The sequence below is a fragment of the Aethalodelphis obliquidens genome, unplaced genomic scaffold (assembly GCF_003676395.1).
Source record: "Aethalodelphis obliquidens isolate GAN/ISIS:26980383/991018 unplaced genomic scaffold, ASM367639v1 scaffold6, whole genome shotgun sequence".
Taxonomy (NCBI): Eukaryota; Metazoa; Chordata; class Mammalia; order Artiodactyla; family Delphinidae; genus Aethalodelphis; species Aethalodelphis obliquidens.
Window position 1 is genome coordinate 61,974,390 of NW_020837950.1, and position 26,617 is coordinate 62,001,006.

General features: G+C 35.0%; 1 protein-coding gene across 8 annotated transcripts in view; it reads right to left on the reverse strand.

Annotated features, from left to right (window-relative positions):
- Window positions 1–2,318: 2,318 nt before the first annotated feature.
- Window positions 2,319–26,617, reverse strand: part of MFSD8 (major facilitator superfamily domain containing 8) — a 41,870-nt gene continuing 17,571 nt past the window's right edge. For 2 of the 8 annotated variants that reach the window (XM_027103679.1, XM_027103683.1), the window contains exons 4-13: window positions 24,540–24,780; window positions 23,606–23,719; window positions 21,385–21,456; window positions 21,164–21,308; window positions 20,389–20,444; window positions 16,786–16,894; window positions 9,182–9,316; window positions 5,886–5,989; window positions 5,551–5,798; window positions 2,319–3,776 (exon numbers count right to left, since the gene is read on the reverse strand). In XM_027103679.1, the coding sequence (XP_026959480.1) occupies window positions 3,570–3,776; window positions 5,551–5,798; window positions 5,886–5,989; window positions 9,182–9,316; window positions 16,786–16,894; window positions 20,389–20,444; window positions 21,164–21,308; window positions 21,385–21,456; window positions 23,606–23,719; window positions 24,540–24,780 (1,431 nt within the window). In that variant the 3' untranslated portion in view covers window positions 2,319–3,569. Of the gene's footprint in view, window positions 3,777–5,550; window positions 5,799–5,885; window positions 5,990–7,945; window positions 8,116–9,181; window positions 9,317–16,785; window positions 16,895–20,388; window positions 20,445–21,163; window positions 21,309–21,384; window positions 21,491–23,605; window positions 24,781–26,617 lie in introns of those variants that run through there. The other 6 variants (XM_027103682.1, XM_027103681.1, XM_027103684.1 and 3 more) reach the window with 6 other exon arrangements.

Sequence of the window (26,617 nt, forward strand, 5' to 3'; positions counted from 1 at the left end):
CACTGCAGCCAGCTCATTCTAAAATACACAGCTGATTATGTTATTAACTTACGTTAAATTAATTGTGGAAATTTAAAAACAGAAGTACAGATATACCAGGATAAGGAACCTCCATGTGTCTCCCACCCAACTTCAACAAATATTTTGCCAATCCTGTTACATCTCTCTTACTGACATCCTTCCCCCACTGGAGTATTTTGAGGCAAATCCCAGAAATCATATAATTTCTATCATAAACTCTTTAGTACCTTTAACAGATAAGGAGCTTTTAAAAGCATAACCAATAACACACATCTCAGAATTTACAGTAATTCCTTAATATTTAATGGTGAGTCCAGTTTCAAATTTCTCCAGTTACCTCAAAAATACCCTTTTACATTTGACTTAAAACAAGATCCAAAATAAGATCTATATAATGCATTTGACTTATATATCTGAAGTTTCTTTTCATCTATGACTGCTGATCTCTCAACTTTTATTTTTTCCACGGCATTTTTTTTTTTAATTTTAAGAAACTGGACCATTTGTCTATAGAATATATTATCTTCTGGGCTTAGATGATTACTTCCTAGAGGTGGCTTTTAGTTGTATCTTTCGTATTTCCTATAAACTGGTAGTTTACATCTACAGGCTTGATTAGATTCTGACTCAATGTTTTTTGGCAGGAACACTTACATAGGTGGTACTGAGTACTTGCTGCATCAAATCAGGAGGCACGTAACGCTTACCCACTTTTAATGATGTTAAGAGTGATCAGTGCGTTCAGGTGTTGGCTTCATCCAGCCTTTGGAAAGTTCCTCAATAATCTTCCACCTCACTAGTTTTATCATTCACTGATGAATGGTGCCCATATCTATAATATTATTTCACTAAAGGATGCTAGATGGGGGTTTTTCTAATTCTATTAGTCCCTTGTATTTATTAGCTTGGATTATTCTATAGGAGATAACTTTCCCTCATCAATATTTTATTACCCTGAAGTTTAGATACAGGAAAGGCAGAAGAGAAGCTTAAGTCTTTATTTCCTGGTTTTTAGAGTAAAGAGTTAAAGCCCTAGCAACCTCCAAAGGTGACCAGTGTGTTTCTTACTTTTAGTATCATTATGAACTCACAGATTTTCACACATTTGATGTGTTTAAATTGGCTGCAGATATTATTCTTCTCAATGCTTTAATTGTCCCATTTTTGGCTAGTATAAGTCCCTTTATTTGATTCCTGGGTCCTTTTGGCAAGACAAGCCACAAAATGGAGAATGCCTAAAAATAAAGTCAAACAGAGGTACACGATGAAATATATCACCTCACGCTTGTTAAAATGGCTATCAAAAAGATACAAATAACAACTGTTTGCAAGTATGTAGAGAAAGGGAACCCTCATGTCCTGTTGATAGGAATGTAAATTGGTGTAGCCACCATGGAAAACAGTATAGAGGGTCCTCAAAAAATTAAGAACTACCATGTGATCCAGGAATTCCACTTCTGGGTATATATCCAAAGAAGATGAAGGCAGGATCTCAAAGAGATATCTGCACTCTCATGTTCATTGCAGCATTATTCACAACAGCCAAGATACGATGCACAACCTAGATGTCCATCAACAGATGAATGGATAAGGAAAATGTAAGTAAGTGTGTGTGTATGAATATTATTCGGCCATAAGAAAGGAGACCCTGCCATTTGTGACAAGATGGATGGACCCTGAGGACATTATGCTAAGTGAAGTAAGTCAGAAAGAAAGGGACAAATACTATATGATATGACTTGTATGTGGAATCTAAAAGAGACAAACTATTAGAGGCAGAGAGTGGAATGACAGTTGCCAGTGGCTAGGCCGTGAAGGAAATGGGGAGATGTTGGTCAAAGAGTATAAACTTCCTGTTATAAGATGAATAAGTTCTAGGGATCTATTGTACAGCATGGTGATTATAGTTAATAACACTGTATTATATACTTAAAAGTTGCTAAGAGAGTAGATAGATCTTAAATGTTCACACCACGAAAAAAAAAACAGTAATTATGTGATATGATGGAGGTGTTACCTAATGCTATGGTGGTAATCATTTTGCAATACGTAAGTATCAAATCAATATGTTGTACACCTTAAACGTATACAATGTCATATGTCAATTATATGTCGATAAAGCTGGAAAAAAACAAACGACAAAGGGAAAAGATAACCATCTACAAACCAAGGAGAGGCCTCAGAAAAAAACCAACCCTGCTGACAACTTGATCTCAAGCCTTCTAGCTTCCAGAACTATGAAAAATAAATTTTTGTTATTCAAGCCACCCCCCCAAAAAAAGGTACAACAAACAACATAAAGTGCAAATTATAGTGTTTACTCTTAGATTTGAAATATTTATAACTTAGAGTAGGAAACATTTGGAAAAGTATTTAGAAATATTTTTGCATTTTTGGATAATACTGATTATCCATATAGATAGTTCTGTACTAGTCCCTTTTAGCAGCATTCAACTTATGTGAGGTAGTAAAGTGTACATAATGTGATTTAGCCAATTTCTAGTAAACTCGGTAAACTGTCAGATTACAGCTATTTTACCTCAGATTTATTAGCCTGCCTATATTGGGGCTGTCGGGCTTATCCAAATTTAAAATTCTGCAGTTCTGAGTAGCTATGCAGACACAGATTGAAAACTGTTGGGTCTTCCCTACCACTACTGAGAGAGAAAAAATAAATAAGGTAATAGTTTTTCTCTAGAATTTAAGGGAATTAGAAAATGCCAATAATTTTAACAGTTTGCTGTTCGGTATATGTATACAATAACACATATCTGGCTTATGTTTCTAAAGTGAATTATTTATTAGGACTTGAAAGAAAAAAGTAGTTATCTGTACTACAGGTAGCAAAATCCATCTTAATCTCTTAATCCTCTTTATTGCTCAAATATGAGCATTATTCATACACATCCATTAACTTAGGGGTTAATTAGTAAGATCCTGAACTAAAATAAGACGGAAAGTGTAGTATTAAAAATCATGACTTATAGAAGCTAAGGGAGGATGGCAGGCATGGTAAGTATAAAATTTAAGTCATGATTTTACTTCATAAGGAAAACTTTATAATAACAGAAAATGCATTTTTTAATAAATAAAAAGGAGATAGCTGTGAATAAAAGTACCTCTATTAGGTAAAAGATTTCTATAATTTCATTCTATTACAGGTAATTCATACAGAACTCTCCTTATGATTTCACTGCATATTCTCTTGTTATTTTAATGACGCCTCTGCAGTTTGACTTAAGAGTATAACTTCACATTTATAGACCACTGTCTATTCACTCATGACTTTATGCCACCCCCCAAAAAATGTCATATGAAGACTATTTCTTTTTTGAGATAAGGAAACTATGATCCAGAATTTTTATATTATCTTGCTATTCATAATTACACACAGAATTCCCTATTTTATTCAATATATGTTCTTGTTATTCAACATATGCAATATCTACAACCTGACTTTAGGAAACTGACTCTTAGCAATCATCTAGCAGAGCCTTAAAAGAGAAAGTTCCACACAGCAAGTACTTTCCACCACAGTCTTAGCTAGGTTATTCTTGAATCCTTCCATGCCTTACAGAAAAAGCAATGAGTCTTCTGTAAACCACACCCAGGAGTGTGATGGTGAGCACCACGATTCCACACACAAGGCTGAAAGCCCATCGTGGACCCCAGGCAGCGTACACTTGACTGATGAAGACAGGTCCAAGAATCCGTGCTGCACTTCCAGACGCTGTTAACCAGCCCATGTACATACCCTGTTGGGGGAGAAGCAAACTGATACTCTGGTGTAGTTATTTTAAAAGCAAGGATGATGCTAATATTACCAAACTATGACAAACACGAGAATCACTTCCTCCGTTATTTTTAAATTAAAGTACCTCTCTATAAATACAGCAAATAATGAGCAATAAACTTATCTGATATACTGTTTAGGAAAATAAAAGTGTAAAAGAACGAACACTGTCTGCTGAAATGATTCATAAATTTACTTTTTAAGGCTACCATTTACTCTGTACTTGCTATTTTCCAGACACTGTGTCAGGTGCTCTACATATATTGTTTCCAACGTTCACAAATTTCTATGATTGGTATTATCCCCACTTAACAAATGTGGAAGCTAAAGCTCAGAAAATTCAAGTAACTTATCCAAGAGATATGAAGCCCTGTTTGGCTGACTCCACTGTATTAATTTCCACTATACCACAATGTCACTGCTCCAACTACTGTATCCAAAACTATAGCCCATACAATATACCCAAGAACGTGCAATGCAGCATTACTTTTAATATCCTCCAATTGTAAATAACCTGTCAAGCGTGGATTAAGTAAATAAACTATGGTACATTTAATAAATAGAATGCTAAACAGTTGCTTAAAAGAATATGGTCTTATACAGAATAAGATCTTATAACAAGAATAACATCTCTATACACATTGACATGGAAAGAAGGCCACGGTATATTAAGGGGGAAAAAATCCAAGATGTAAAAAAAGTTTATATACATGAGATATAATTCATTTTATCTTTTTTTAAAAAGGCATGAGGGTGGATATGTTTGAAAAGGCATAAAAAATATCGTGACGTGTACAAATGAAGTAAACAGTGGTTGACTTTAGTGTGATGGAGGTAAGGAGAGCCTTCCTTTTCTGCTATATACATTTCAAATTACTTGAATTTTGTTACAACCATCATGTATTGTTTTTGTAATTAATATGCTTTTATTCTTGATTTTGAAAATGTGAAAATATAACTTTATAGATTAAAAAACCCAGAAATTACCAAAATGTTTTACCTATTATTATAGCTTTAATACACTGATGTTAAATTTTTTTTCTTTGCTTTATTTCAATAAACATTAATTTCTACCTTGAAAATGTAAAACTATCAATTTAATTTTTATAAAGAACAAGATACTATTTTCATTTTGTTGCCATTTAAATAACTGCTACTAAAAAGAAAAGTCAGAAGTAAAACCTGGAAATAAGCTAAATATATAATAATAGGAAAATGACTAAATAAATGATGGTACATACATAAGATGGAATATGTCTCCATTAAAAATAATTCCCTAAAAGAAAATTAAATGTCATGGGAGAATATTTACAGCGTATTGTTATATTTCTTTAAAAAAGCAGATTACAGGGACTTCCCTGGTAGCACAGTGGTTAAGAATCTGCCTGCCAATGCAGGGGACACGGGTTCGAGCCCTGGTCCCGGAAGATCCCACGTGCCGCGGAGCAACTAAGCCCATGCGCTGCAACTACAGAGCCTGCGCTCTAAAGCCTGTGAGCCACAACTACTGAGCCCACGTGCCTAGATCCCGTGCTCCACAACAGGAGAAGCCACCCAGTGAGAAGCCTGCACACCACAACCAAGAGTAGCCCCCGCTCTCAGCAACCAGAGAAAGCCCACGCAACAAAGACCCAACACAGCCAAAAACAAAACAAACAAATACAGAATGGTCACCAAAAATGTGAGTGCTTACAAGTATACCTCATGCAATTGCAGTGTCATGCTAGCTGACTCACCTGAGGTTTTGGCCCCAGAATTTTTGAATATAATGTATATGACATAACATTGCAGGATGGATAGCCTATTCCAATTAGCACAGCTGATGTGAGGAACTGGGCCAGATGGATCATGGGGGTGTAGAGGCACCAGGCTTGTTCAACTGGGCAACCAGTTGGTCCTTCATTGTGATCTTCTCTTGGAATCTTCCAAAGAGTAATAATTATTTCTCCAAATGTGGTATTAGGGATTGAATTATTATGTAAATCTGTAAGAACAAAATCAGTACAGTGTATTACTTGTTAATTTAAATGAATAACAGGGGCTAACATTATAGAATTATGTATAGCTATACCTTCCCACTGTATTTTGGGAAACTGATGTCCCCAAGGTAACAAGATAAAGAAGCCAACCCATATAACAATGAGTCCTCCCAGCAGAATAGCACGCTCGCCAACCCTGTTAAAGGAGAGAAACTGTAATTAAAAAATGAAAATTGTATTATAACATAGCTTCATTACTTTTAGAATTTTTAAGACTATAAATAAAATAATATCTTGATACTTTTAGTGATACACTAATTAAAACGAATGCAAAATATAATTTCCCACTAAAAGGAACCAGGACTCCTCTGAAAACTGGCTGATATCAGGTCTGGGACAGAAAATATATAAGATGAGCCTGGACATCTTATCATAACAGGAAGAACAAAAATTACCAGTGACTACTAGGTTATGATTACAAGGACTCAGAGGGAATTCCCTGGAGGTCCAGTGGTTAGGGCTGTGAGCTTCTACTGTAGGAGGCACGGGTTCAATCCCTGGTCGGGGAACTAAGATCCTGCAGACCTCACAGCGTGGCCCCCCACCAAAAAAAAGGCCTCAGAGCCAATGTGAGGAAGCTGGCTAAGAATATGACAACGTGAACACCAAAAAGAACAGTAATGACAATGGCTTGAAACACATCAAAATGTTATTTATAAATTCATACTATATTAAAATAAAATACTCTTGGTCATTTTTAGAGGATGTTAGGGAACCCACTCAGTATTTTAAAAATCAGTTAATAAAAGAAAAGGATCACCCTGTCTCTCCTACAAAAACTGTACCTCAGGATAACCAAATAGGTAGTGATGGAAAAGTTCTCCTTATAGAAAGTGTTCCAGCAAATAAATAAAGGAATGATAGAATTAAAATACCAGCATTTTGCACTGATCTATTAATAAATTAATGGATTTAAGGAATGGTCAATGGCCACTTACATCATAAAAAGAGATAAACAAAACTTTACATTTCTCCTGATGTAAGCACATACCACCACCTATAAAACATTCTTGCCAAAACACTGAACTCAAGTCTCATCAAGCTTCTAGATCTAAGTACCAATTTTCAAGAAATATAGTAAACACAGGAAAATATTAAAAAAACAAACAAAGACACCACAGGGATTTATTCAACAAGATCCAAAATGTGGGAAACTATAGGGCAAACATCTTGGTTGCTTCAATTTGTAAGGGAGAAAAAGAGAGAGATGGAAGAGATGGTAAAGAAACTTATAGATTAAAAGAGACTTAAGAAACGTAAGAGCCTGAGTCAAGTGAGTAAGCTGTGAAATAAAACAATATAAAACAAAACAAATTTTTTTAAAAATTTGAGACAGTGGAGAAAATTTGAATACTCCCTGGATATCTGATGATATTTAGAAATCACTGTTAATTTTTTTAGATGTGATAAATGCTGTCATCATTAACTTTCAGAGATACATACTGAAATATTTATGGAAGACATGAAATGATGTCTAACATCAGCTTCAAAATAATCCAGATGTAGGGGATAGGCAGTGTGGAGTAGGTGGCGGTATAGATGAATCAAGATTGTCCAAGGTTATAATTGTTGAAGCTAGGCAATAGATATTAAACATTCAGTACATGATTCTCTCTGTACCTTTGTATATGTTTGAAATTTTCCATAACAAACAATGAAATATACAGGGACTTCCCTGGTGGCGCAGTGGTTAGGAATCCGCCTGCCAACGCAGGGGACGCAGGTTCAATCCCTGGTCCAGGAGGATCCCACATGATGTGGAGCAGCTGAACCCGTGAGCCACAACTGCTGAGCCTGCGTGCCACAACTGCTGAGCCTGCGTGCCACAACTACTGAAGCCCATGCGCCTGGAGCCCTTGCTCCGCAACAGGAGAGGCCACTGCAATGAGAGGACCGCACACCGTGGCAAGGAGTGGCCCCCACTCGCTGCAACTGGAGAGAGCCTGCATGCAGTGACGAGGACCCAACGCAGCCAAGAATGAATGGATTAATTAATAAATTAATTTTTAAAATAAAATATGCAAACAAGATCAAAGATTCCTAAAACAAAACAAACAAACCCAACACCTCCCATTACCCTCAGAATACCTACAAGGCTTCACATCTTTCCAACCTGATCTTCTCCCATTTGCCATTTCTCTCATTCTTCTCTGGCCAAAATGGCCTTTCTGCTTGTTCCTTAAATGTACGAAGCACAGTCTTCTGGGGCAAGAGAGTTCCAGGCCACTGCATGGCTGTTCTCTGACTTCACTGAGGTCTCTGCTTGGATGTAACTTCCGTTTGAGCTGCCCTCCGTGAGCAGTCAATCAAAACAACACTTCCCTTCTCTCCCAACCCTGCCTTGCCACTTTTTATTCTCTTCCTCTGCTCTATTCTTCATAGTACTTCCCATGACCTGATTTCACATTTGTGTTTATTAGCTTTTCCCCCAGTAGAATACAAGCTCTTTGAAGGACATGAAATTGGATCATCTGTAAGAATGCCTATCAGCAGGACCACTCTACTTCTGTAGCAAGATGTAATGCATGTACTATTATTTAACTTTGAATATGAATCTATGTCTATGTCTATATCTTGGCCCCTCTACTTGGCTCTATAAGGATAGGAATCTTCGTAGTATTCCCCATAACACCTAACCCTACGCACTGACTCAATATTTGTTAATTGATTTTAGAACTTTATTAAAGTTCTAAAGTATTGTTAAAATATTTTAGGAATAATTAAATCATTAGAACTGTCTAAATTTATCAACTAATGTTCCACTCCAGACTATATGAATGAACTTAATTTTATACAAGTATTTTTTTAGTGTGCTCTTTACAGTTATACTTTTACAAAATGCTTCTTTAAAAAAGTGTTCTGTGATCAAAGTTACAAAAAACTTTGCGAAATGCTACGTACTCTTGTCATGAAGGTGATACAGTATATATACTGAAGATTTAGAAGTTTTAGAGTAAAGAAGTTTGGTGATTTTAACCAGAATTTTCCACACTTAACCATTAATCTTTCACAGCAGAACAATGTTTTATGAAATACGCTTATAGAAATACTTTAAATAAAACATAATATACAAAAGATACATTAAAAGACAATTATTCACTTTGTAAAATATCTTGCTTTACCAAAGAATATACTACATGGTACAGAAATATGCTCCCTTAATAAATTTTAAATCTGTTTGCAAACATTCAAGGACTAAAACTCATGCATAATGACAGAAAAGCTTTATATTACTTTACTAATATATTCATTTACATCATTAGCTCTGTTTCATGTTTCACTTTAAAAAAAAAAAGACTTGAAATAAAACCAAAGACAAATAACCTACTTTTTGGAAAGTAATTTTATCCCCATGAAAATAATAACTGCCTCAACTCCAAGAGCAGCAAGTATTATGCCATCATATAACACAGCTTGTTCTCTGGTCCAGGCATACATATCCATTGTTAATGGAGTAACAATGCTAAGAAAAATAAAAAAGAAATTATTCTTCTTTTATTTCAATCATAGGCATTGTTATTTAAAGTTGAAATAGTAAGATTTAATAATGATACCAACACATTCAAGAATCTGCATCCCTTTTAACAATGACACCAGATCTACAGAAACAGAAATTTTAAGACATTTTAAGTACATTTTGTTGTAACATGCACAAGCTACTAAGTTTGGCTGTTTGCATTTTTATTTTTTAATATTTACTGTAATTATATAAGTAACATGTCCAACACTGCAAAAAGTTTGAAAAACAGGAAAAGGAAACAAACCAACCATAATTCCTACCATTCTAATATAATTAAAAAATCATGGTTGTGTTTTGATTTAAACTGGTCTCTTTTCAATGAAATAATGTTACTATGATTAAGTTATTAACTTACTATGATTAAGTTATTAGAAACTTCTGGGATTTTTTTTTCTCTTCCTCTGTCTCTTTCATACCTATCTTTGAATGTACATATTTTTCTCCCTACCTCCGAATGCTGCTCTTCCTTTATATGACTATCTGTCTCCTTCCTTGCCAAGCTTCTTTTCCTACTTTCTGTCTCCTTCTGTTAACTGGCTAAAAAAGGAATTTCAAAATATTCAAAATATTCATTCTTTTAAAAAAAATCACCATCTTTAATTTTAAAATCAGATGAGCTGCTTTGGAAGATAGTTCACTCATTTCTCAATAAGTGAAACATAGAATTATCATATGATCCACTTCCTGGTATATACCCAAAAGAACTGAAAGCAGGGACTCAGATACTTGTACACTAATGTTCATAGTAGCATTATTTACAATAGCCAAAAGATGGAAATAACCCACATTTCCACTGACGGATGAATGGATAAACAAAATTGGTATATAAATAACAGTGGAATATTATTCAGCCATAAAAAGGTATAAAATTCTGACACATGCTACAACATGGATGAACCTTGAAAACATCATGCCAAGTGAAACATACAAGACAAAAAATGACAAAAGATGCATGATTCCACTCATATGAAGTACCTAAAATAGGCAAATTCATAAAGAAAGAAAGGCGAATAGAGGAAACCAGGGGCTGGGTGAGGGGGAATGGGACTTAGTGATAAATGGGTGTAGCACTTCTGTTTGGGATGATAAAAAGGTTCTGGAAACGGGTGGTGGTAATGGTTGCACAACACTGTGAATGTATTTAATGCCACTGAATTGTGCAATTAAAAGTAATTAAAATGGTACACCTGAAACAAATACATTATTATATACAAATCTGGCCTCAATAAAAACAAAAGAAAATATGGCAGAAAAGCTCTAAGAATCATAGCAGACTACAAGTTTAATCCATGTCCAATAACATGGTTCAAAAATGGGAAATAAATATACAAGAGAATAAATTATATCCTTTAAATTGAAAAAAGAAGTTAAAATAGTAAGTTTATGTTATGTATATTTACCATAATAAAATAAATACCCCCAAAATCAGATGAGCTAAAAATTCCATGTATCTCAATAATTAAAAAAAAAAAATCAAGTATATCTGGCATAAAATGTACTGGCATAAAAATGTTACAATATATCAAAAAGTGAAAAAAACAAGTTGTCAAATGATAATATCACATATTCTTGTTGGTTTAAAGACACACACACAGACACACCCCTTAATACTTACAGTTGTATAGAAAAAAATGTTTCAAAACAACACACACTGAAGTATTAGCAGTGGTTACCTCCAGGGAAAGAAGTGGATGTGGAAATACAGTTGTAGTGTTTGGAATATTTACAAGAATATACTATTTTAATAATGGAAAGGTATTTTAAAAATTAAAAAGCCATATGACAAGGGACGTCCCTGGTGGTCCAGTGGGTAGAACTCTGCATACCCAACGCAGGGGGCCCGGGTTCAATCCCTGGTTAGGGAACTAGATCCCGCAAGCATGCTGCAACTTTTAAGAGTTCTCATGCTGCAACTAAGAGTGCACATGTCGCAACTAAGAAGTCCACATGCTGCATCTAAAAAGATCCCACATGCTGCAACTAAGACCCAGTACGACTAAAATAAATAAATAAATAAATAAATATTTTTAAAAATAAATATATTTTTTTAAAAGTCATATGGTAACTAACAGTCAAAAAAGCCTACATGAGGCAGAGATTTTGTAATATACTAGCTTTCTTCAGGATCAGAGCTTAAACAGAGTTAAAATTTCTAGACTGAACCCAACATATATAAGTAGGGTGCTGCAGGACAGAAGGGAGTGGCAGGATATATTTAAAGTGATGAAAGGGAAAAACTTACAACCAAGATTACTCTACCCAGCAAGGATCTCATTCAGATTCAACAGAGAAATCAAAAGCTTTACAGACAAGCAAAAGCTAAGAGAATTCAACACCACCAAACCAGCTCTACAACAAATTCTAAAGAAACTTCTCTAGGAGGGAAACACAAGAGGAGAAAAAGACCCACAAAAACAAACCCAAAACAATTAAGAAAATGGTAATAGGAGCATACATATCGATAATTACCTTGAATGTAAATGGATTAAATGCTCCAACCAAAAGACAAAGACTGGCTGAATGGATACAAAAACAAGACCCATATATAAGCTGTCTACAAGAGGCCCACTTCAGGGATTTTCCTGGTGGCACAATGGTTAAGAATCTGCCTGCCAACACAGGGGACAGGGGTTCGATCCCTGGTCTGGGAAGATCCCACATATTGCTAAGCAACTAAGCCCGTGACCCACAACTACTGAGCCTGCACTCTAAAGCCCGCAAGTCACAACTACTGAGCCCGCATGCCACAACTACTGAGGCCCGTGTGCCTAGAGCCCGTGCTCCACAACAAGAGAAGCCACTGCAATGAGAAGCCCACACACCACAATGAAGAATAGCCCTCGCTCGCCACAACTAGAGAAAGCCCACACGCAGCAACAAAGACCCAACACAGCCAAAAATAAATTAATTAATTAAAATAATAAAAAAGAGGAGACCCACTTGAGACCTAGGGACACATACAGACTGAAAGTGAGGAGACAGAAAAAGATGTGCCATGCAAATGGAAATCAAAAGAAAGCTGGAGTAGCAATACTCATATCAGATAAAATAGACTTTAAAATAAAGACTGTTAAAAGAGATAAGGAAGGACACTACATAATGATCAATGGATCAATCCAAGAAGAGGATATAACAATTAAAAATATTTATGCACCCAGCATAGGAGCACCTCAATACATAAGGCAAATGCTAACAGCCATAAAACGGGAAATCGACAGTAACACAATAATAGTGGGGGACTTTAACACCCCACTTACACCAATAAACAGATCATCCAGACAGAAAATAAATAAGGAAATACAAGCTTTAAATGACACAACAGACCAGATAGATTTAATTGATATTTATAGGACAGTCCACCCGAAAGCGGCAGAATACACTTTCTTCTCAAGTGCACATGGAACATTCTCCAGGATAGATCACATCTTGGATCACAAATCAAGCCTCGGAAAATTTAAGAAAACTGAAATCATATCAAGCATCTTTTCCAACCACAATGCTATGTGATTAGAAATCAATTACAGGAAAAAAAACTGTAAAAAACACAAACACATGGAGGGTAAACAATACACTACTAAATGACCAAGAGATCACTGAAGAAATCAAAGAGGAAATTTTAAAAAATACATAGAAACAAATGACAATGAAAACATGACAACCCAAAACTCATGGGATGCAGCAAATGCAGTTCTAAGACGGAAGTTTATAGTAATTCAATCACCTCAGGAAACAAGAAAAATCTCAAATACACAATCTAAACTTACACCTAAAGCAACTAGAGAAAGAAGAACAAAAAACACCAAAGTTAGTAGAAAGAAAGAAATCATAAAGATCAGAATAGAAATAAATGAAATAGAAATGAAGAAAACAATAGCAAAGATCAATAAAACTAAAAGTTGGTTCTTTGAGAACAGAAACAAAATTGATAAACCTTTAGCCGGACTCAGCAAGAAAAAAGGGAGAGTATTCAAATCAGTAACATTAGAAATGAAAAAGGAGAAATTACAACTCACACCGCAGAAATACAATGGCTCAGAAGAGACTACTTCAAGCAACTATATGCCAATAAAATGGACAACCTGGAAGAAATGGACAAATTCATAGAAAGGTACAACATTCCAAGACTGATTCAAGAAGAATTAAAAAATATAAACAGATGAATCACAAGTAATGAAATTCAAACTGTAATTATAAAGCTTGCAGCAAATAAAAGTCCAGAACCAGATGGCTTCACAGGCAAATTCTATCAAACATTTAGAGAAGAGCTAACACCTATCCTTCTCAAACTCTTCCAAAAAATTGCAGAGGAAGGAACACTCCCAAACTCGTTCTACGTGGCCACCATCACCCTGATACTGAAACCAGACAAAGATAACACCAAAAAAGGAAATTACAGACCAATATCACTGATGAACATAGACGCAAAAATCCTAAACAAAACTCTAGCAAACAGAAACCAACAACACATTAAAAGGATCACACACCATGATCAAGTGGGATTTATCCCAGGGATGCAAGGATTCTTCAATATATGAAATCAATCAATGTGATACACCATATTAACAAATTAAAGAATAAAAACCATATGATCATATCTCAATAGATGCAGAAAAAGCTTTTGACGAAATTCAACACCCATTTATGATAAAAACTCTCCAGAAAGTGGGCATAGAGGGAACCTACCTCAACATAATAAAGGCCATATATGACAAACCCACAGCAAACATCATTCTCAATGGTGAAAAACAAAGCATTTCCTCTAAGATCAGGAACAAGACAAGGATGTCCACTCTCACCACTAATATTCATCATAGTTTTGGAAGTCCTAGCCACGGCAATCAGAGAACAAAAAGAAATAAAAGCAATACAAATTGGAAAAGAAGTAAAACTGTCACCGTTTGCAGATGACATGATACTATACATAGGTAATCCTAAAGATTCCACCAGAAAACTACTAGAGCTAATCAATGAATTTGGTAAAGTTGCAGGATAAAAATTAAAGCAGAGAAATCTCTTACATTCCTATACACTAAGAACGAAAAATCAGAAAGAGAAATTAAGGAAACAATCTCATTTATCATTGCAACAAAAAAGAATAAGATACCGAGGAATCAACCTACCTAAGGAGGCAAAAGACCTGTACTCAGAAAACTATAAAACACTGATGAAAGAAATCAAAGATGACACAACAGATGGAGAGATATACCATGTTCTTGGATGTGAAGAATCAACCCTGTAAAAATGACTATACTACCCAAAGCAATCTACAGATTCAACACATTCCCTATCAAATTACCAATGGCATTTTTCACAGAATTAGAACAAAAAATTTTACAATTTATATGGAAACATAAAAGACCCCGAATAGCCAAAGCAATCTTGAGAAAGAAAAATGGAGCTGGAGGAATCAGGCTCCCTGACTTCAGACTATACTACAAAGCTACAGTAATCAAGACAGTATGGTACTGGCACAAAAACAGAAAAATAGATCAATGGAACAGGATAGAAAGCCCAGAGATAAACCCACACACCTATGGTCACCTAATCTATGACAAATGAGGCAAGAATATACAAGGGTGAAAAGACAGTCTCTTCAATAAGTGGTGCTGGGTAAATGGAATCTCTACAAGTAAAAGAACAAAATTAGAACATTCTCTGACACTATACACAAAAATAAACTCAAAATGGATTAAAAACCTAAATATAAGACCAGACACTATAAAATTCTTAGAGGAAAACATAGAACACTCTCTGACATAAATCACAGCAATATCTTTTTGGATCCACCTCCTAGGGTAATGAAAATAAAAACAAAAATAAACAAATGAGACCTAATTAAATTTAAAAGGTTTTGCACAGCAAAGGAAACCATAAACAAAATGAAAAGACAACCCACAGAATGGGAGAAAATATTTGCAAACGAAGTGACGACCAACAAGGGATTAGTCTCCAAAATATACAAACAGCTCATGCAGCTCAATATCAAAAAAAAAAAAAAAAAAACCCAATCAAAAAATGGGAAGAAGATCTAAATAGACATTTCTCCAAAGAAGACATATAGATGGCCAAGAGGCACTTGAAAAGATGCTCAACATCACTAATCATTAGAGAAATGCATATCAAAACTACAATGAGGTATCACCTCACACTGGTCAGAATGGCCATCATCAAAAAATCTACAAACAATAAATGCTGGAAAGGGTGTGGAGAAAAGGGAACCCTCTTGCACTGTTGGTGGGAATGTAAATTGATACAGCCACTATGGAGAACAGTATGGACGTTCATTAAAAAACTAAAAATAGAGCTACCATATGACACTGCAGTCCCACTCCTGGGCATGTATCTGGAGAAAACCATAATTCAAAGAGACACATGTACCCCAGTGTTCACTGCAGCACTATTTACAATAGCCAGGACATGGAAACAACCTAAATGTTCATCAACAGATGAAAGGATAAAGAAGATGTGGTACATATATACAATGGAATATTACTCAGCCATAAAAAATTGGGTCATTTGTAGAGATGTGGTTGGACACAGAGTATGTCATACAGAGTAAAGTAAGTCAGAAAGGTAAAAACAAATATAGTATATTAACGCATATATGTGGAATCTAGAAAAATGGTACAGATGAACGTATCTTCAGGGCAGGAACTGAGACGCACATGTAGAGAACGGATATGTGGACACGGTGGGGAAGGGGAGGGTGGGATGAATTGGGAGATTAGGATTGACATATATATGCGACCATGTGTAAAACAGATAGCTAGTGGAACCTGCAGTATATAGCACAGGGAGCTCAGCTCAATGCTCTGTGATGATCTAGGTGGGTGGGATCGTGGGGGAAGTGGGAGGGATGCCCCAGAGGGAGGGGATGTATGCATACATACAGCTGATTCACTTCGTTGTACAGCAAAAACTAACACAATACTGTAAAGCAACTATACTCCAATTAAAAATCAAAAAAAGCCATATGATAACTAATGGTCAACAAAGCCTACACAAGGCAGAGATTCTGCAATATACTAAGTTTTTTCAGGATCAGGGCTTAAACAGAGTTAAAATTTCTAGACTGAACCCAACATACATATGTAGGGAGCTATATAGCTTAAAGTAAATTAAATTAATACACAAAGTTTTATAAGCATATTTATTATAAAACTCAGAAGAAAGGGAGAAAGACTAGTGAAACTCCCTTATAAGGAAGGAAGATAAGGCAGTAAGATTACAGGCAGAGAATTAACTACATTCAAGTTAAAGGCAAAAACTTTATATATGCTTTTTACATCATGATAAGAAAAATATGCCTTACATAAGGATTTTGAGAACATCTATATTCCTGATTAATATTGCATTAAGAAATACAGGTTATTTACACAATCAGATTTAGATGAAAACAGAAAATAACTTACGTTTCAAAAAGGGCAAAGATAAACAGAATCACAAAAAACAGAACATTGGTGGCCACAACAGCAACTTGATCAATATTTCCTTGGGGGATCTGAACTTCATCTGTACTTGCTGTAGTAAACAGAAGAAAAATTATATTACCTACACAACTAATTTTTCTTATGACACTAAAACAGTGTAAAATTATATGTAGCAAATTCAATGACTAAACATTTAAAATCATTTTTTAAGCTTTCAAAGCAATTTAAAAATTAACAATTTACATAACAGAAATAACTTTTAAATGGCATTTAAAATTAAAGTGAATTTTCTTCCCAGGACATACACTTCAATTCTGTTACCTACAGAAAATACTCAGATTTTCTATTTGGCGTCTCTCAATCAAAAACAGAAATGTATGTCCATAGAATTCTATAAAATGATCTCATACTAAATACTAAATTTGCTTTAAATTTCAGTTGCAGATTTTTTTCTACCTTACCTAAATTTTAAAGTTACACGGATCTCATGAAGACCTCAAATAGTTTATTAAATAAGTTCTCAGTTCTATGATTCACCTCAATGGATATATATTTTGAATTTCAACAGTACATAGAATTACTATTAGTAAATATCCTTATTTTTTAACCACAATTTTTTTAAGTTCTTACATTATCATTTATATGTTTTGCAAAGAACTACCAAGATTTGATGGTGGTTTTATAAATTAGGAAGGCAAATGAGTTAAGATGTTCACTTATCTTGAACTATATAGTTAAGTAACACACTCAATATAAGCTACATCTGATGTAATTGAGAAATGTGAAGCCATATATATTGATACATGTATGTATACACATCCATCATGCTACTTTATAATTTACCCACTTATTCAGAGTAAACCAGGTAAGTAATACAAGAATGTATTTATGTTATCTTTAAGTGTATGTGTGGCAGAAATGGGGGCAGGGGGTAATTTTCCTAAGACACATAAATTTCTATAATTTTTTCATAATAGTGCCTGACTTTATATCTCAGGATTCCTGAGGAGGAGTTCTTCCTCCAATAATAAGTGAGATTTGAAAACAGTCTGCTATACTTGGGGGCAATTAAGCACCTTGGACACTTGCAATAGGGTTATGACCTCCCTTTCACACAAAGAAAAGCAGTCACACTTTTGTCCAGTTCCTTTTCTGGGGTAGACTCTGGTCCCTGTGGGCCTCAAATTATTTTGGATAGACCTCCCTGATTCTCAGTCACCATCTAGAAGCCAGTCTTTACTCCTTTGAATCAAATATCAACATTGCCCCAAGTGAAACTGGAGTTTACTTTTCTGCAGCCTCCAACCAGTGCTAGCTTTAGTGGGGAGACTCAGAAATGTTGCATCCTAAACTGTGGGAACTGACTAGGTATCCTAATTATAAGAATTTTAAGAAAACACTGCATATTGATTAAAAAACTGTAATTGGAAATTAAATCCTATCCCATGATAACATCTTTAATAATAGGAACAACTTGATGTTTTATCTAAACATTTATTGAAATTTAAAAATGATCTTTGTTTTGTAAAAATTATTTTGAAGGACCTAGAAATCTTATGAAAGAAAATAGATCTCTCCTTTTTAAACTCCGATTTGTGCTTTAGAGCAGTGTTGTCCAATAGAACTCTGACGTGATGGAAATGTTCTTTCTCTCTACTGTCCAGTACAGCTGGCTGTTAGTCACATATACCCATTAACTAAACACTTGACATGTAGTTAGTGTGGGAGTTCCCTGGAGGTCCAGTGGCTAGGACTCAGCGCTTTCACTGATGTGGCCCGGGTTCAATCCCTGGTTAGGGAACTAAGATCCTGCAAGCCACGCCACACAGCCAAAAAAAAAAAAAAAAAAAAAAAAAAAAATGTAGCTAGTGAGATAGTGAGAATGAGGAATTTCTTAAATGTAATTAAGTTTAAACAGCCAAATATGACTAGTGGCTACCACATCTGACAATGTACCTGTATGTCTTTGCTACTCAAAGTGTGGTTCATAGACCAGCAGAATCAGTTCCCAAAGGAGCTTGTTATAAATGTAGATTCTTCCTCTCCAGGCCTACTGAAACAGACTCTGCATTTTAACAAGGTTCCCAGGTGTTTTCTAAGCATATTAAAGTCAATAAAGCAAGGATCTACATGGTTATCCCCTTCAACTTATGAAAGATTTCTTGTGCATCTTCCCTTTCTCAGCCCCTCAACCTCACCCCCTTTAACTTGCTCATTCTCTTTACCTTTAAAGAGGTAGAGAGATAGGTCCTTTAAGTTAGCATCCTATCTTACACCTTTTCAAAACAGTAGCTTAAACCCACTGACGGCACTTCCTCACCACTCATTGTTTCTTTTTTTCTTTCTTTTTATTTTGAAAACTTTCAAACACATCCTTATCCATCTATGCCCTAGATTCAACAATATTTTGCCACATTTGATTCATCTACCCCTTCCTTTCCTCCTTTCTCTCACTCTCTCTTTGTTGCTGTAGTGTTTTTCACTAGATGATTCCCAAATTTCTATCTCTAGCTTTGATCTCTACTGCCAGAATTACAGATGCCTCTGGAATTTTTTAGTTGTTCTAGGGTAGCATTATATTTGGTTTAAACCAAATTGAAATCACCTTATCTTTTCAGCCTTATCTTTTCACCCTTCTTAAATTCTCCTTCTCTCATTCTTTCAATTATCTAGAATCAAAACCCAGCAGACATCTTCAACAACCCCCTCCATTCCTTAATGTTCCCTATCCAACCTGTCAGAATCTTTTCTTTTTTCCTTCAGAAGCTCATACCTCATCCCTTCTCCATTCTCAGTTACTGCTGTAGTTCAGGCCTTTACATATCTGGATTAGCCTCACTTGCAATCTATCGTCATACTTCTCCTTTGTTCAAAATTTGCTATAGCTCCTCACCACTCTGCTCTCCACCCGACTACTTTTAACTTTATCTTCCACCAGTTTTGTTGTAAAAATTAAATAAAATGTCTATCAAAGAACTTGGTAAAATTAACAGGGTCTTTTCCAAAACTTTATAAACTCCTTGAGGACAAGGACTAAATTGCATTCTTTTGCATGGGGGGACAATCCTCAAAGAGGACATAACTAGGAATACTTAAATAATGGTTTATTTAGTAAAATATACCTACTTATAAGACTGGGTACCTATTTATAAGTCAGAGAAAGATATGAAGGATGAAAATGGGTATTTGTAGAGTATACCAAAAGAATAAAAATACAAAAGAGAAACCATACTTATTCCCATGATTAAGTGAATAAAGAAATACTTGAAACAGAAAGAAACATTTGGTAGCAATAATACTGAAATCATTCCAAAGATCTCAAGGATTTTAGGATATTGGCTTTTTGAAAACAAGATGAAGTGATTTTTAGCAATGGTCTTAACCTTACCAATTGTGCACACCAAGTCACTGACATAGGCATGCCTTTAAAAAAAATCAACTTAGCTAACTTCCAACTTTGAAGATCTTCCCCAATTACCCATTGTACTGTCATCAGAGACAAAATTCAAGTGAATATCAAAGAGACAGAATCATTAGAAACACTTTGTAATATTATAGTAATTTAGTCAAACAGGTCAATAGTACCTTCTTCAAAATTAATATTTTTACACTGTCGTCCTGAGTCATCCACACGATGTTCTCTTAAAAGAAAAACATAAATATTGTATCCATGAAAGGCTTAGTATAATAGATAATAGTTTAAATTTATTACTAGCTTTCTATTTTTTCACATTCTGGTATAGTTTCTTTTACTGTCTTCTGAGTAATGAAATTATTATGATATATAACTGATAAAATTTTTAAAATACAAGTTACAATTATTATTAATTATCATATAAAATGAAAAAACCCTCAATTCATCCAAGAGCACACATGAGCTGCCTTAATCAGTATTTGAAGTTTTCCAATGATTTTTAACATGAGTTATAAACATTTTGGACTCTTGGATAAAACACTCCAAAGAAATATAAAGTAACAAAACTTCTGCAGTTTTATAAATTTTTTTCTAATATATAAAAGATAAGAGATACACATTATAAGTAACTTTTGTATCTAAGGTTGAACCTAATCATTAATCTACTTAAAATGTTGCTTTCATGCCATTTCCCCTACTTAGAAATCTATCATTAGTAGACCAAGACCAAACCTTGAATCTTTAAAGACCTTATAATCTGTTCTTATTCATCATCTATTATTTTAGTTGTCAGTACCACATGCGTTAGCTGATAAGAAAATATGGACACAACTAGACATCAAAAACCAAATAAAGACATCATAGAAATAATAATTCTCCAACAATGATAATGCTTATTTAATTTCACAATCTACAAGAGTAGTTTTATCATTTCTATCTAATTACCTTAATACAGTAAGAATCAGAATAATATTTAAAATTCCCAGGAAGGCGCCAAGTAAAACTGGTGCTGTGTACATGTTTATCTGCAGCTTAATGGTATCCCATGTCACGCCCTTTTCTCCAATGAGTGCGAAACAAGTCTGAAAAACTTATTAAAATAAAATGTATACAGATTAATTATTATATGGGAGGCACAGGCTAAAATAAATGTGAGAAATATTTACCATAGAATTGGAAGTAATATATGGAATCATCCATCTGCATCAGACATCTCAACAGGGGCAAGAAAATTGGCTCTTGGTGGGGAGAGGCAAAACATTTACTCTTTTTCTGTATAAAGCACAGATATGCATACAGTACATAAAACACATACAATATAGGTCTGTGGCATTAAAATTTCATGGGATGGAGTGATTAGGAAAGAAATGTCTAAAAAGCCTCCTTAGGGAGACAATAACATAAAAAATGGGTGAGAAGCACTGATGTACAGGCATGCCTAACATAACTTGTCAGTATTTTCTTTTTTTAAAATACATCTCTGTATGAAATTTAAGTTATACAATTTCTTCCATAAGTAAATTATTAAAGTTTAATCAATTTCATTATAAGAAACTGTCACTTTTTTTTTTTTTTTTTGCAGTACGCGGGCCTCTTACTGTTGTGGCCTCTCCCGTTGCGGAGCACAGGCTCCAGACACGCAGGCTCAGCAGCCATGGCTCACGGGCCCAGCCGCTCCGCGGCATGTGGGATCTTCCCAGACCGGGACACGAACCCGTGTCCCCTGCATCGGCAGGCGGACTGTCAACCACTGCACCACCAGGGAAGCCCGAAACTGTCACATTTTAACTCAATATTTTAAAATATTACTGTGTATATGGTACTTAAATTATATATATTTAATACCACTTTCAATTTGGATCTGTGGCAAAAATCAGATTGGGTAAGTATTGGTTTGCTCTCCTGATTTATATTCTATATCTCGTTCTGCCAGGACTTTACATGTAACCTTAGAGTGAGGATTAAGTAAAATACTGCACCTAAAGCACTTAGAACAGCATCTAGCATATGGTTAGCACTCAATGTTTGTGCTTATTGATGTGGTTATTATTGGAAAAGTCATCTAATCTTTTCAGGCCTACATTTACTCATCTTCAATATAAAATGTTTTAGTGAATAATCTTTTTTTAAAAATTTTATTTACTTATTTATTTTTGGCTGCGTTGGGTCTTCATTGCTGCCAGCGGGCTTTCTCTAATTGAGGCGAGCGTGGGCTTCTCATTGCGGTGGCTTCTCTTGTTGAGGAGCACGGGCTCCAGGGGCACAGGCTTCAGTAGTTGTAGCACACGGGCTTAGTTGCTCTGCAGCATGTGGGATCTTCCCAGACCAGGGCTCAAACCCGTGTCCCCTGCGTTGGCAGGCAGATTCTTAACCACTGCACCACCAGGGAAGCCCCGTGAATAATCTTTAAAATAGATGGCCAAAATATTTACTGAGAACCTAAGCCTATACCAGGTACTGTGCTAGAAACTGAGGGTAGAGTGGTAAGCTTAAAAAGACCCAGACTATGCCCTCATGCATATAGTAAGGCAATAGGTTCAATTGTTCTAGATTTCTGCTTATATTTTATTCCAGAACACTGAACTAAAATACCAGATTCTGGTGAATGATGAATTAGGCTTTCTTCTGTTGAAGCAAAGTAATGGCAACTGGAGGTTGGGGTGTTAATGATGAAGTAAACTGAGCTGGATTCAAATTGATTCTATTTATAACTGCAATATTAAAAGCATGGGCCAATTATATGGCTTTTCAAAGTTATGCTAGGCATAAAAAATTAATTTCTCTACTCATTTAGCAGAAAATTAATTGGCCTTAGGGAAATATTAAATCTCATTAATATATTTTTATATTCATTAAACTATGAAAGCTTGGAAAGAAGAAGAGACTAGTAAATCTTTTTTAAACTCTTTCATTTTCTTCAACCTTAGAAAAGTCTTAAAGGTATGGGCAAAAAGGGGAAAAAAACTCCTATAACTTTCCTCAAATCCTTCAATTAAAAGAATTTTGTTTCTCATAAACAGGAAAAAAAAAGCAAACTCTTGCTGAGATGTCAAGCGAAATGATTATCTGACAGAACGTATACTTTGGAATCAGACAGTGAGGTTTGAATCTCATATTTCCCATTTAATATCAGGGTGACCCTGGATAAGTTACTTAGATTCTCTATGCCTTGGTGTCCTAATCTGTACAGTGGGACTAATAACATTTAATTTAGGGAACATGAGTTAACACATATAAAGAGCCTAGCCTCACTGCTAGATCAAAAAATATCAGTTTCTCTCCCTTTGCCTTCAGCTATGAGGTTTTATACTTGAATTGCATCTAACATTTGAACCTCAAAAGTTTTCCCAACTCAAATCCAAGTAATGATAAGTGAAGAACACCTACCTGGACCTAGAATAAAACCTAATGCTTGACATGCACTTGTGTTTGCCATGGAACTTGTTCTTTCCTGAAGAGAGGTAGCACCAGCAATATATGATCTAATAACAGCTACATTTCCTAAGAAAAGACACAATAATACAAAGTAAAAGAAAATATTCTCCAGTTTATAAAAATTCGACTTAATTTGGCTCTATACAGAAGAAGAAATATTAACCTACAACATAGTTACTGCTTCCTCTTTATGATTATACAAGGCATGTATAGCGAACAAATGAATCAATTAATGGAAAATATTACTTTTAGTATTGTGAAAACACAATTAAAGATGTGAATGAATGAAAAAATGGCATACAGGAAACTTAAACTTTTTTCATCATTAAATACCGAGAAAGCATTGAGTGAATGGAGTCCTACTAATTGCTACATTGTTTTCAAAGAAATATGCTACATACTCTGCATGTTTATAAAAAAAAAATCCTAAAAATTTGAGTCAAAAAAATTTGCTGAGCATTTATGTTGAAGAGACTCTGCTAGGGGCTAGAGAATATTTTCAAAAGTCAGAGATTGTCTCTAATTACACTAAGTTTACTAGCTAGTTGGTGATAAGGGATGAAAACAGTGCAAAACAGTATATAAGCAAATGCCAGAGACATGTTGGAGAAGCAGTAGTGTAGCCTAAGAAAGCTTCATGGAAGAGGTGGAACTTGAACTGAATCTTGAAGGATGAAGAATCATGGGAACAGAAGAGAGAAACTATAGGTAATGGGAACATCATGAGCAAAGGCAAAATGATAGGAAAGATATTTGCAATGAGACATCTGTATGTTGAATGTCGTATAGGAGATTGAGAAGAGGTGACCCTAGATGAGAGAAGGCCATAAATGTCAGGATGAATGTGAGTCCAACACAACCAAAAATATACATGCATGCATATTACCTGCTCCAAATCCCACCAATCCACGAGCAACCAACATGTAGTATTTATTATGAGAAGCTGGAACCTGGACATATGCATAGAGGCAGTTGGCTGCCACCGAAATGAAAATGGAAACAGTAAGAGGCTCTTTTCTTGGTCGATAGTTAGACCACAAACCAAATATAGGTGAAGCTACCATTTGGCCAAGGCTGAAAGAAGCAATAACCCAGCCCAAAAAACTTGCATCGGCAGTCTGATCAATCTGCAGAAAAAAGTACAATGCTTTAAGAATTGTTATCCGAGAAAAGTAAAGTTAAAAATCCAAATACATTTTTTCTGACCATGTAACATTTCTTATTAAAAAAATAAAAACAATAATTCTAACACATAAGTTTTATAACACCATTACTTACAGTAAGGAATTCAAACTTCTGACATTACAATTAAATGTGTTAAAAATTCACTATACACAAGGAAAAATGTTTAGGAAACTTCATCTTTTAGAACAATTATAGAGATTCTGTCATAAAAATCTTGTTAAAAAAATCACATTATATACCTAATAATAACATCATAAAAATAATATGCCATTCTTTAATTCTTGTAAAGTAAATACAATTATTTACCTTATGCTACTCTATAAACTAAACAACCATTAGCACTGTGAATCTATTTTTTTTAACTGGGCACAATAATCAAATGTTTAAAGACAATAATAAAATTTCTCTCATTAAACCTACTACTAATTCTTCCTTTCAGCATAGACAATCCAGGATTCTACCAAAGAGGATTTATATATCATTAATACTGAGGTTAAAACCAAATGACTACAACTCAGAAAATACTTTCAGAAAACAGAAAATTTTAGCTTACAAAAGGGACTATGGAATAAATCAACAGATGGGGTTTTTAAAAATATGGTAGGTTATATAATAATTTGGAAAAATAAGAGCCATTAAATTTTAGGACATAAGTTTAAACATATATAGGTTAAGTGGTAGAACAACTTAATAAGGAAAACCATGGCCTTTTCTCTTCCAAAGATATTTTTAAAAAGCTTAAAATGAAGATATTTAGGTACATTTCTGTTTGTGTGGGATGAGAAATAAGAGTGAATAAGTATAATGACTTCATGTCATATAAATTTAAAAATTAATTTTCAAAAAAGCAATGAAAACAATTTTAATATTAAATGTCTAGTGGTTTGAAAGCAAAAGGATAAAAGTGTCTTCTCAGGATATCAATTGATCATAATAGTCAAGTGTCCGTTTCATGGACAGAAGTGAGCTGACTCTTGAAGATGGCTCTAACAATTTTAACATTTGCTATTTTTATTGGATACTGTTCTTTACAATGACTGGAAAACTGGAATCTGCTAGAATTCTGCTAGAATTGTAACAGGAAAGTAAAATGGTTTGGAAGATACAGGTTCTATACTACAACAGAAGGTATCAGTTCAGTAATTGAACTGTTATCTGTGCTCCTGTGTGTTTCTCTCTCTCTTATAGTAATAACAGCATGTTGTTTCCAATCCTCTGGCCATCTCTAACGATCTCTATCATATTGTTTTCAGGATAAAGTCTAAACTACTTATTATGTAAAACTAGCTCACAAGCTGGTCATTGTCTCTCTCTAACTTCATCTCTCTGCATGCTCCCTCCCCCCAGTTCTAACTTCCAGCCACACAGAACTTTTTGAAGTTTCCAAAATGAGTCAAGCTCTTTGTTTCCAGGCCTTTGCATAGGATCCTCAACTGCCCCTTCCATCAGGAAACTCCTACTCCGTGGCCCAGACTGCCCCTTCTGGTGACCAGTTTCTGTAGGCCTTCCAAACTCAGCTCAGATATAACTGCTTTTGGGAAATCTTCCAGGATCTCTTTAGACTGGATCAGCAACATCTCCCTAACCCCCATGTCTGTCTGTCTGTGTCAGTCTGTGTGTATGTCTCTCTCTCCCCCAGCCCCCACTCCTTCTGTCTCTCTCTGCCTCTCTGCCTCTCTCCCTCTCCCTCTAGCTCCCTCTCCCCTGTGAACACGCACACACACTCACACATCAAGCTCTTAAGACTTTTACCCACTCATATTGTATGGTAATTATCTG